The 13,958-nt window shown below is 36.4% G+C and overlaps 1 protein-coding gene across 1 annotated transcript; it reads right to left on the bottom strand.

The window, feature by feature from the left end:
• Positions 1 to 257: 257 nt before the first annotated feature.
• LOC102804408 (glutathione peroxidase 3-like) lies at positions 258 to 3,051 on the bottom strand. The gene is made up of 4 exons (XM_078006328.1): positions 2,919 to 3,051; positions 1,656 to 1,748; positions 1,374 to 1,519; positions 258 to 725 (listed from the first exon to the last, which is right to left on the bottom strand). Exons 1-4 carry the CDS (start codon positions 3,049 to 3,051, stop codon positions 504 to 506), a joined length of 594 nt encoding a protein of 197 aa, XP_077862454.1. The 3' UTR covers positions 258 to 503.
• Between the last annotated feature and the right edge of the window lie 10,907 nt (positions 3,052 to 13,958).

Raw genomic sequence — 13,958 nt, 5'->3', positions numbered from 1 at the left:
TCACCTGTCTCCAGTTACTACATGACACATGTCAATGCACCTGTCTCCGGTTACTACATGGCACATGTCAATGCACCTGTCTCCAGTTATTACATGACACATGTCAATGCACTTGTCGCCAATTTATATACTACTGTATAACTTGTCATGAATGAGTTCTAAACACAAGTCTCCCACTGCCGGAAATTACAAGCACTTACACTTCCATCCATTTGTAATAGAGATGTTATGCGATATAACCACAACTACAATGAGTATTGTTGTTTTCAAGATGGCAATTTATTGCGATGAACACACGACCACAATTACATCACTCTGTTAGTAAATGGAATTGAATGAAACATTTCCCAACGTTGTGATGATGTCAGAGTTAAATACACCATGAAGGTTTACTATTTACTCGTCATAGAAATTGCTGCCATGCTAGCAAAAAAGATAACATAAAAACACTGGTTTTTTTTAATTGTCTGACATAATTCTAACATTTCATAAATTGTTTTGTTTTACAAATCAATGTACCCATCCCTTAGATATTGCTCGATGTCATCACGCAAACCGCCTGGAGTGTAGGGGTCCGTAGGGTCATTGTAACGTATATATGGAAGACCGTCGGGTTCGATAATTATTCTTTCTCTAAAAGTCCATCGAATGTCATCATTATGGAACGGATCCCAGAACATCTCATCACTGTACCCAATCGGTTCTACTGGTGATTTGCAATTGTCCTAAACAAGTTGTAAAAAGGAATATTACAGCAGTATCAACGGGACTGTGTTTTTGTATTATGTAATGTGACTCGAAGTCTAAAATTTGACACAGGTATACATATAAATACGAATCCTCTGTGTCACCAAATTGAGTTTAATGCTTAGAAATAACTTGACACATACAAAGCAGTGTCGGCTCAATAAAAGGTTGATTCATTTGCTTGTATCGCACATACTATTATTATTGATGTTAGGGAATTTATATACCAAATGAAATGTGTTCATTCTCGACTGCGATCCGGTCCCTGAACAGTGAGAATGCTCGATGACAATATGTCATTTTTAATTGGATGATGAAAAAAATACATGTGTATATGTAAGACACGATATATGGTACATTCTCTAGAATAAACGGTTAGTTTGAATGAAATCCCTCCATAACTTTGATAGGGAATGTTTCATTTTGATTACCTGAAATGGCCGCCCTTCGGCCTTCTTGATTCTGGTCAATAAATGAATAAACATCATATACATCGGTCAAGACATATCCGATATTAAGATAAGGACAAACAGACGCACGGTCGGTATGAGCCTTGAATAAGAAGGGACAACTGGGTAACACATCCTCTAATTTTATAGTTTTTATAGTATAAAATACTTATTTACCTTCAGATATATCCAAATATCTGATTGGTCCAAGCCATTCGCGTCCGACTTTTCAAAAATTTGGAAGTTGGGCACATATCCTCCACCTGGTCTTACTTCCCTTAAACCATTTAGGATTTCATCATTATTTGCTGGTTCTTGCAACACTGTGTAACGTAAACACAAAGAAATAGATAAATAACTAACTAACTGAATGAATGAATAAGAAAAAAAAATGTTCTATCGCTCGCCTCTTATTGATTTATATAGTTGGCGTCTACAAATTGGGAATATTATACTCACAAAATTGGTTCACAGGAAAAGCAAGAATAGTAAAATTGTAAGCTGCAAACTCAGTTACTAGTTCATTCAATTCAAGGTACTGGTGGGTTAAACCTAGAAGAAAAGAAATGTTGGATTACAGCACATATCATTAACAAAACAATACATTACTGAGGCATATGGATATGTCTAGGTTTTAACGCAAAATGACAAACTTGCATAAATCAATCGACGACTGTCTTTCGTGGAGGATACTAATTGAGCTAGTATATCTTTTCTTAGATGCTCAAAGTAGCATTTATGGATATACTGGTATCTGTTATATAGACGGAGATTAGGCATATAAACAGAGAGTGGTACTCTACATCAATAGAGTAAGGGACACGCAGACATATTCTCTGTTCTTATGATATTTTCAATTGTCTGCCGCTCTGAATGCTAAGCGCATGCGCTGAAAGTAAATGTCTATCGTTGTTTAAAAGTAACAAAAAAGTGATATTATTTGCTTGATTGCCAACAAGGTGTACGTAGTGATCTCGTAGCGCTCTAACTCACCCCTCGCATCACCATTAACATATTTGTGTAGTTTTCAAAATTAATTTGAAATATTTCATATGAATCCTTTCTAAGTCTGACCCGTTCATGTGTCATTTCGCTGACATAATTGAAAACGAGTCATATTTTTGACTCAAATATTGTAAAGCTTAGTGTCACAGCGTCATTGCTATAGCAATACACATTCATTTGCCTTGAAAGCCTGGTCAACTAAAACTAACTAAGCTTCACACCACAAGCCACTACACAAAAATATAATACCTAAATAATTGGAATATGGTACAACTAATAGATTTGTTGTTATTCCTGAGCGGATCAGGAATAGATCTGAATACTATAATTTTAGTTACCTTAAAATGTACTACCAGTTTATATTTGTTATAGTAGGAATCATCTTGGTTAAGAATTTGTCAAAAAATGTAATTTACTCACATTGTCCACAAAAGAACCAAATCATCCGCGAATAAAAAAACAAAGCAACATATTAAATCGACCAACGGCTAAGCCAGTTATCCCAGCTAAATTCAACTCAAAAAACTCAAATCAAATAAAACGGACGACAAAATGCAATCTGGTACTTAGTCTTACTTATTGGATTTAGGTATGTGTTAATGTACGTTGTGTATTTGATTATAGCAATGAATTTGTCAAAACAGTTACCTCAGTAAGTTGAGGAAGGGACTACCAGTAGAGTCCAGCCTTCATACTGGTCAAATGTTACCAGTTCACCTGTGTGAAGACTCACTGCGCTGTATGCGTGGAAGGTCTTAGCAGGATCAACTACCTCACAGTATCGTTTGTCCTGTCCTTGTGCAAACACTCCCAGCGTTAGGAGCACGAAGGCTCCGAATCGAAACGCCATAGTTGATACACTAAAGCGTCTGTAGGTCTGCCTTTAACATGAAAGACTATTTATTGCTTTGCTCACTAAGATTGACACGTGTTTATCACCATTATTTTGAATACGTGCAAATTTTGTTACAGGTGATTGTTTCCCATGCATGATTGATAAGGTGATGATAAAACGTAGCATCATATGTTTTCGTCTCACACTAACTCGATCGATCTAGATCTTATGGAGGAAAATATTTACAGTACGAATATTGCATCATACTTTGGCCTGACATCAAACATTGTAATCCGTACCCTGGGTTAATATGATATAGAATAAATAGGAGGGACAAGCACAAAGTTTGCTAAAAATTAAGATTCTAGGGGAAACTTGAGAAAGTTTCGGCCTGGTTACAATAATTTGTAGCATAAACGTATCGCACTATATAATCTGGAACTGCAGAAATAATGTATGTATTTTTAACATGAAAACTGTTTCTGCACACACTGTATTTTCGCTCTTATCGCAATTTGTATGTGCTGTTTTGACACGAACAGATCGCTGTTCAATATTATATTTTTTATGTAACACACCGTTCACAAAGCCTCACAGATCATTGATTCAGTGGGACAAATGTGTAGGAGAAAGATAAATTTTGGGGCTCGGCACAGGAAAGATACATGTGGTTCATCGATATAGTCACCAAGACCGGAAGCAGGGGCAACAAAACCAGGCGGCACACACAGGCACTTTAACTCCACAATCTTTAATGTAATCTACTTCAGTGAAATTAACAAAGGTACAATAATTAGCATATGCATATAAATATGTGAGATAGGATATCCTGAAAATATATCAAGGAAAGAAAGAAAACCTAACCTTAGCTAATTAGAGTTTGAGTTTAAATGTGCTAATCAATGAATAATAAAATCAGCTAATTTGTCCCTAACAATGCCAATGTTATCAACAATAAATGAACAATAACCATCAATCAATCAAAAAACACAAGTGTACATAAGTAACAAACACATGAATACGTCAACAGTTCAGCATCGATGTTCACATCAGGTCACAGTTCACTCACAGTCAGCTTCTGTGTGCAGTTCCTGAGGCTTGACAAAATCCACCGTTGGGGGCGCTGCACGACGAAATCGGGCGTGGTCTGGGTGTGTCCGATGATTACCCAGGTACAGCGTAGAGGGCGCGGTTCAACAACAACGGGCGTGGTCTGGGTGTGTCCGCAGATTATTCAGGCACAGCGTTGAGGGCGCTGTTCAACAACAATGTTTTCAGCATCGATGTTCACATCAGGTCACAGTTCACTCACAGTCAGCTTCTGTGTGCAGTTCCTGAGGCTTGACAAAATCCACCGTTGGGGGCGCTGCACGACGAAATCGGGCGTGGTCTGGGTGTGTCCGATGATTACCCAGGTACAGCGTAGAGGGCGCTGTTCAACAACAACGGGCGTGGTCTGGGTGTGTCCGCAGATTATTCAGGCACAGCGTTGAGGGCGCTGTTCAACAACAATGTTTTCAAAAGTTCATTCGTAGAAATTCTGAACAATAGTCATAATCAATCGTCATAATTCAGAAATAGTTCTCTGTACAGTGGGACACAACTTGACTACCAATCCCAACTCACAGTACAAGTGTTACTCAGCAGACAGTTTGAAAGTAGAAAGTTGAGAGGCAGAAATACTGTACCCTATATTAGCTTAGTTACAGCTGCCATCAGATGTCACCAGTCAGCGGTTCTTTTGATGGATGAGAACTGATGTCACCACAGAGTCACCAAAAGTTCAGGGTGAGATTCACCCAGTCCCGTTGCATAGGAAATCTTGAAATACAGCTGGAAACGTTGATTCCGGACCGATTTCCCGAAAACACAGTTCTCTGAGTTCCTCTTCTCATAAGCTCTCTGAATAAGAGAACCACATCCCAGCTGACTCCTGGTTTAAGCAGGAATGCAACTGCTCCCCACAGAGCTGTCCCAAAACACTGTCGACACTCTGGGAACTATCTGCTGACTAATTCAAACTTGCAAGTTAAGCTAATATCTTTACTGGGGGTAACTCCACCCTTGGACGCACCCCATAGGTCAAGGAGTCCATCATCTGATAATGACGGTGTACTTTTCGACAGGTATTAATGATTCTGAAATTCCACAATCCCTATATGGAGTGAAACACAGCTCGTCCCATTGTTTCTGAAAAAGTGGGAAAATTGCCTGGAATGTGCTTATAACTTTGAAAATCTGGATAATTGTGCGTGATTATCAATAACAATAAAACTAAAAAATAAAGAAACCTACGTCAATACACTATTATCATATGTCTAATTAGTTAACTTATTAATTTCGCGACTAATTAATATTAATCACCTCAATTGCTTATTAAGCTATTCTAATTAATTTCTGCCCTAATTAGTACTAAGTAGCCATTAACTTGCTTGTAATAAGTGATTTCATCTTCATCTTCAATTTGGTCTCCATGGTTACCCCATAGCTACCAAGAAAGCTATAGTACCCTGTATAGGAAACTTAAACAGTAAACACAGTAATTCTTGAAGCAATTAAGCAACGCTCAAAAGCTTCTAATAAAAATCACAAATTATCTACGATATACTACGGCTAATCTTCAAACATTAAATCTTTGATAATTATACTCATTACCACATAATTGGCTTTGACCTAATTCTTACTTTCCCTGTAGTTTTAACTGAAGTTTACACACACTAACCATAACACTAATTAACTGTCACTCTCACCAACTGATAGTGGGTTCTCAAGTATCAATAAACACCAGCTGGTATACATACACTCACATGTACTAGCTATCGTACCCTGGGTCTATTGACTTACAATACATACTCAGTTAGAACCTACTCTTAATCGTATGAAATCATTAAGTTCTAATTATTTCAACTGGTTACACTTACATGTCATGTATCCAACACATGCACACATTCATGTTCTGCGTTGCACTTTTAATATCTACAGACCTCGTGTCCAACACATTCATGTTCGTATTTTTGCAACAAGTATTTCCTTAAAATATACCACTGTTTCTGCCCAGTTGATACCTACACAAATCTTAAATGTAACAGTATTTTGAGGAGGGATTATAGAATATAAATATATACGAAGTGTGATAAAACCGCTACTTGTGAATGGAGAACATTCTGGATGTTGTCATTGAAAATTTTGAAGAAGAGATCTTGCGTTACAACTTTTTTACAAAATGTTTGTTTTATTCGGCATATAAATATTAACCCTAGCCCCATTCGATTTACTCTGATTTAACTCTATTAGAGGGTCTATGGTCGAACCGAAGCGAGCATTGTTGACCGAGGCCGCCAATATCAATGATATTACTATAGGAATGACTAATTTGCATAATGTTCACCAATTTGTATTATATTTTGTGCATTTCATGGCATGTATGTTATCCAGAGTTAGCGGGACCAGCGCAATACAAACGTGACCTTGATAACAGGATTGTGTTCAAATAATAGAAGCTGACATTTTTGGGACTAACATTATGTAATTGAAACACAAAATATAAGTATTAGAGGGATTACAAAAGAGGCTATAGTTAATATGGGCAGATGATTTGCTGGAGCTGTTGGTAAATTTATGTAATTGATTTTGCTGTGACAATGTATACATGTCTGAACAATTATGTGAATATGGTGTTGTGTGTTATAGGAAGTAGGTGATGTCTTACGTCTTTTGGTTATGTCATTTGAATCAAGAGGGTTAAAGTACTTGATTGGAAAGAATGATTATATTTGTTCTTTGGCAGTGAATGGCTTATTTGTACTTGACTGTGACCCACCCACCACTCGATTGTAATTTGGCCAGCTGCTATTAGACATCACTCGGCATGACTAGTTGGAAGACATCCATGTAAAAATAGTGTGAACAGAATAAACGTCTGTAATAAACAAGGAAAATTTTTTTTTTTTTATTTTTTATCTTAACCATCAATATACAACAAGTTTACAAAAAAATTCGAGTAAGAATAAAGTAAAAAGTTGAACCAATAGGAGATACAGGTGATGGTTGAATTATCTCGCCTGGAAGAAAATAATAAGACAAGTGGTAAGGATTATATATTGTAATGAATAATTTGAGTAAGGTGTTGAGTAGAGGAATGTTCAATAGGATATGATTGGACTTTCCATAAATTAAATCTTGAGGCACATTGTAAATAACTAGTGAGAGGATGCTGAAAGCACTACCGTGCATTCAAGCATCCTCTCAATGAAAAAAACAGGTTATGCACATTATAATGAGGTAAATTAGTGTTGTAAACAGAGTGTCATGATTAAATCTGGTATGATGTGCATGGAACGACTCATGGTGCAAAAGCAGATAAGTGTCGACGGAAGACCCAAATGATAGGTATCACCACCGACCAATTTGGTAGTTAGTCATATTGCCGAAAATACTATATCTTGTTGTTTTCAATAAGTATATGTGTAGCAACATTAAACTGTACAAAACCAGTAGTTAACTGTTTACAAGACAGTAGTATAGACCCATATCATGCAAAGTTACAGGGTGTTGTACAAATATACCCCCTTACCTTTAGGCTATTGTATGTTCATCCAACTGTCCATTCAGAATGAATAAGAAATAAAGTAGGTGCAAAGAGACTATATGGAATGTAATTGTACTTCATAGAGTTATCAATGATGATATCAATTCCATCAGACTGATAGAACCGGTAAAAGTAATGAATTTATCGCATGGCAATGGTAATGTGTCAACTGACATATAACCAGAGTGAATTGACCATGTGCAAAAACAGCATTGTTGGTTTGCATAAGACAGACCACAAACTTTTTGTATCACCAATGACAGGGCTGTAAATGAGTCGACATCAAACCAGAAACATAGAATGTAAATGCATGGACCTGTTTGTACAGAATCCCAGTTCATCCCTCATTATTTATGTGGATCATGTTAAAAAGATCTCAAACCATTATGAGGCCAATGAAAAACAAATTTGGTGTTTCCAGTATTAGGGTAAAAACTATTGGGTAGTTAGGCAGGGATTTTATTATTTTAGATTTATTTTTTCCCCAACATGTTCAGTCTATATCAAATACATTCATTTTAAACAATTTTTTTTTATACATGATGATACTACTATCAAATTTTGTTTATTTTAGAAAAAGGTAACTCATTTCCATAATAATAAAATTAATAACAAATGACAACACATGTCATTGTTTAAGGTTGAGGTGAGTGGCATGAACTGTTGATCGGTGGCACCATTTCAAAAATGGCAGCTGGCAACAGAAAAACCTTCACTGATGTACATGTGTGTGTAGTGAGCACAAAGAATTGGCCCCTATCAGTTTCTACCGGCTTAGTCTTTTCCACGAAACGAAATGAAACAAAATAAAACGAACCGAAACGAAACGAAACCCTAACCCTAACCCTAACCTTAGATTTTGAACGACCTCAAACATCGTCACGTCCGTATTTCACAGTGTGAAATTTTCTCAGATATTATTGGGCCAATGAAAAAAAAATGCGAGTTAGGGTTAGGGTTAGGGTTTGGGTTTGGGTTTCGTTTCGTTTCGTGGAAAAGACTAAGCCGTTTCTGCCTAATAAATGACAGTTATGTACATTCCTGCTGTGGCAATTTACCTACAAGAGCAACATCACAAGCATGATAAAAGCCCCCTGATATACACATTGCAGCTCTTGCTGTTTCTTGCATGTGACAAAAATCCGCCTAAATCACAAGAAACTTGTAGTGAACCAAACAATGATCATGAAAAAGTAAGAATGAATACAGCCAGCCATGCCAATGTGGTGAATCAAATGCAATTTCTTGCATGAATTTCTGCTCAATATTATAGTGTGTGGTAGCCAATGTCGAATAATCAATGGTGTGGTCACAAATGATCATGAAGATTAATCATGATCACATACTTCATATACATTATAACATTACATTAATGGGCAAAGACTATAAATCATATCCATGCCCCTAGACATGGCTACATCCGAGGTCATCATTTTGCCAATGCCATTCTTGCATGTCGTTATTGCTGGTTGCATAGACTAGACTATTAATGTACAAGTATTTACACATATCGGCCTTAATTGATTTTAGATGCTATTTTATTGAGATGCATCGCGACAACTGTGGCCGTGAAGAACCGGTAGGTTAGGTAATTGTTACTAGTCGCACCGTGTACACACATCATATGAGTTCACAGGCCATAGGCCTAGTAAATCGCTGTCATCATTTATATACGATGCAATATTTATTTTTGGTCATTAGTTTCTCTGATTCATGACATCATGCTATGATCATTCAGTGTTTTGTACTAAACGACTCATCGCTTAGCAAAGCCAATTTTCACTCGATTTTGACTCGAAATAATCATGCAAGTCAGCCCATAAACCCCTGGACAATATGATACCAAAGAACATGGGACGCGAAATAATCATGCAAATCACCATATAAACCCCAAGACAATGCGATACCAAACAATATAGGACTCGAAATAATCATGCAAATCACCCAATAAACCCCAGATCAATATGTTTCAACACCATATGTGACTCGAAATAATCATGCAAATCACTCCATAAACCCCAGATCAATATGTTTCAACACCATATGTGACTCGAAATAATCATGCAAATGACTCCATAAACCCCAGGTCTATATGTTACAAAACAACACGGGACTCGAAATAATCATGCAAATCACTCCATAAATCTCAGGTCGATATGATACTAAACAATATGTGACTCGAAATAAACATGCAAATCACTCTATAAACCCCAGATCAATATGTTACAAAACAATATGGGACTCGAAATAATCATGCAAGTCAGCCCATAAACCCCTGGTCAATATGTTACAAAACAATATGGGACTCGAAATAATCATGCAAATCAACCCATAAATCCCAGGTCAATATGTTACAAAACAATATTTGACTGGAACTAATCATGCAAATCACCACATAAACCCCAGGTCAATATGTCACAAAACAATATGTGACTCGAAATAATCATGCAAATCACTCCATAAACCCAGGTCAATATGGTACCAAACAATATGGGACTCGAAATAATCATGCAAATCACCCCATAAATCTCAGGTCAATATGTTACAAAACAATATGTGACTCGAAATAATCATGCAAGTCAGCCCATAAACCCCTGGTCAATATGATACCAACGAACATGGGACTCGAAATAATCATGCAAATCACCATATAAACCCCAAGACAATGCGATACCAAAGAATATAGGACTCGAAATAATCATGCAAATCACCCAATAAACCCCAGATCAATATGTTACAAAACAATATGGGACTCGAAATAATCATGCAAATCACCCTATAAACCCCGGGTCAATATGTTACAAAACAATATGGGATTCGAAATAATCATGCAAATCACTCCATAAACGCCAGGTCAATATGTTACAAAACAATATGGGACTCTAAATAATCATGCAAATCACCCCATAAACCCCAGGTCAATATGATACTAAACAATATGTGACTCGAAATATTATGCAAATCACTCCATAAACCCCAGGTCGATATGATACCAAACAATATGTGACTCGAAATAATCATGCAAATCACCCTATAAACCCCAGGTTAATATGTTACAAAACAATATGGGATTCGAAATAATCATGCAAATCACTCCATAAACGCCAGGTCAATATGTTACAAAACAATATGGGACTCTAAATAATCATGCAAATCACCCCATAAACCCCAGGTCAATATGATACCAAACAATATGTGACTCGAAATATCATACAAATCACTCCATAAACCCCAGGTCGATATGATACCAAACAATATGTGACTCGAAATAATCATGCAAATCACCCTATAAACCCCAGGTCAATATGTTACAAAACAATATGGGATTCGAAATAATCATGCAAATCACTCCATAAACGCCAGGTCAATATGTTACAAAACAATATGGGACTCTAAATAATCATGCAAATCACCCCATAAACCCCAGGTCAATATGATACCAAACAATATGTGACTCGAAATATCATGCAAATCACTCCATAAACCCCAGGTCGATATGATACCAAACAATATGTGACTCGAAATAATCATTCAAATCACCCTATAAACCCCAGGTCAATATGTTACAAAACAATATGGGACTCGAAATAATCATGCAAATCACTCCCATAAATCCCAGGTCAATATGTTACAAAACAATATGTGACTCGAAATAATCATGCAAATCACCCCATAAATCCCAGGTCAATATGTTACAAAACAATATGGGACTCGAAATAATCATGCAAATCACAGCATAAATCCCAGGTCAATAGGTTACAAAACAATATGAGACTCGAAATAATCGTGCAAATCAGCCCACAAATCCCAGGTCAATATGATACAAAACAATATGGCACTCGAAATAATCATGCAAGTCAGCCCATAAACCCCTGGTAAATATGATCCAAAACAATATGGGAGTCGAAATAATCATGCAAATCACCCCATAAATACCAGGTCAATATGTTACAAAAACAATATTTGACTGGAACTAATCATGCAAATCACCACATAAACCCCAGGTCAATATGATACCAAACAATATGAGACTCGAAATAATCATGCAAATCACTTCATAAACCACAGGTCAATATGATACTTAACATATAGGCCTCGAAATAATCATGCAAGTCAGCCCATAAACCCCAGGTCAATATGATACCAAACAATATGTGACTCGAAATAATCATGCAAATCAACCATTAAACCCCAGGACAATATGCTACAAAACAATATGTGACTCGAAATAATCATGCAAATCACTTCATAAACCCCAGGTCAATATGTTACAAAACAATATGTGACTCGAAATAATCTTGCAAATCAACCATTAAACCCCAGGACAATATGTTACAAAACAATATGTGACTCGCAATAATCATAGAAATCAACCATTAAACACCAGGTCAATATGATACAAAACAATATGGGACTCAAAATAATCATACAAATCTACCATTATACACCAGGTCAATATGATACAAAACAATATGTGACTCGAAATAATCATACAAATCATTCATTATACACCAGGTCAAAATAATACAAATCAATATGGGACTCGAAATAATCATGCAAATCAGCCCATAAAACCCCAGGTCAATATTTTACAAAACAATATGTGACTCGAAATCAATATGCAAATCACCCCATAAATCCCAGGTCAATATGTTACAAAACAATATTTGACTGGAACTAATCATGCAAATCACCACATAAACCCCTGGTCAATACGAAACCAAACAATATGAGATACGAAATAATCATGCAAATCACTCCATAAACCCCTCGTCAATATGATACCGAAGAAGATGGGACTCGAAATAATCATGCAAATCACGCCATAAATCCCAGGTCAATATGTTACAAAACAATATTTGACTGGAACTAATCATGCAAATCACCACATAAACCCCAGGTCAATATGTTACAAAACAATATGTGACTCGAAATAATCATGCAAATCACCCTATAAACCCCAGGTCAATCCGATACCAAACAATATAACACTCGAAATAATCATGCAAATCACTCCATAAACCCCAGGTCAATATGTTACAAAACAATATGGGACTCGAAATAATCATGCAAGTCAGCCCATAAACCCCAGGTCAATATGATACAAAACAACATGGGGCTCGAAATAATCATGCAAGTCAGCCCATAAACCCTTGGTAAATATGATCCAAAACAATATGGGACTCGAAATAATCATGCAAATCACCCCATAAATCCCAGGTCAATATGTTACAAAACAATATGGGACTCCAATTAATCATGCAAATCACTCCATAAACCCAAAGACAATGTGATACAAAACAATATGGGACTCCAACTAATCATGCAAATCATCCCTTGAACCCCAGATCAATATGTTTCAACACCATATGTGACTCGAAATAATCATGCAAATGACTCCATAAACCCCAAGTCAATATGTTACAAAACAACATGTGACTCGAAATAGTCATGCAAATCACTCCATAAATTCCAGGTCGATATGATACTAAACAATATGTGACTCGAAATAAACATGCAAATCACTCTATAAATCCCAGGACAATAAACAATATGGGACTCCAACTAATCATGCAAATCATCCCATGAACCCCAGATCAATATGTTTCAACACCATATGTGAATCGAAATAATCATGCAAATGACTCCATAAACCCCAGGTCTATATGTTACAAAACAACATGGGACTCGAAATAATCATGCAAATCACTCCATAAATCCCAGGTCGATATGATACTAAACAATATGTGACTCGAAATAAACATGCAAATCACTCTATAAACCCCAGATCAATATGTCACAAAACAATATAGGACTCTAAATAATCATGCAAATCACTCCATAAACCCCAGGACAATGCGATACCAAACAATATAGGACTCGAAATAATCATGCAAATCACCCAATAAACCCCAGATCTATATGTTTCAACACCATTTGTGACTCGAAATAATCATGCAAATCACTCCATAAACCCCAGGTCAATAGGATACAAAACAATATGGGACTCTAAATAATCATGCAAATCACTCCATAAACCCCAGGACAATACGATACCAAACAATATAGGACTCGAAATAATCATGCAAATGACTCCATAAACCCCAGGTCAATATGTTACAAAACAATATGGGACTCGAAATAATCATGCAAATCACTCCATAAACTCCAGGTAAATATGTTACAAAACAATATGGGACTCTAAATAATCATGCAAATCACTCCATAAACCCAAAGTCAATATGATACAAAACAATAAGGAACTCGAAATAACCATGCAAATCACCCTATAAACCCCAGGTCAATATGTTACAAAACAATATGGAACTCGAAA

The sequence above is a fragment of the Saccoglossus kowalevskii genome, chromosome 7, assembly GCF_978046115.1.
Source record: "Saccoglossus kowalevskii chromosome 7, keSacKowa6.1, whole genome shotgun sequence".
NCBI classification, from domain to species: Eukaryota; Metazoa; Hemichordata; class Enteropneusta; family Harrimaniidae; genus Saccoglossus; species Saccoglossus kowalevskii.
The sequence above is the reverse complement of the archived record's forward strand: the minus strand, read 5'-3'. Positions and strand labels throughout refer to the sequence as shown.

Excerpts from the sequence above, each read along its gene's own strand:
- LOC102804408 (XM_078006328.1), bottom strand. The coding sequence starts at position 3,051 with ATGGCGTTTCGATTCGGAGCCTTCGTGCTCCTAACGCTGGGAGTGTTT. Across the intron at positions 1,520-1,655 it reads TTTTCCTGTGAACCAATTTT|TGTTGCAAGAACCAGCAAAT; the intron begins GTGAGTATAATA and ends TACGTTACACAG. Across the intron at positions 726-1,373 it reads ATATTTGGATATATCTGAAG|GACAATTGCAAATCACCAGT; the intron begins GTAAATAAGTAT and ends CAACTTGTTTAG.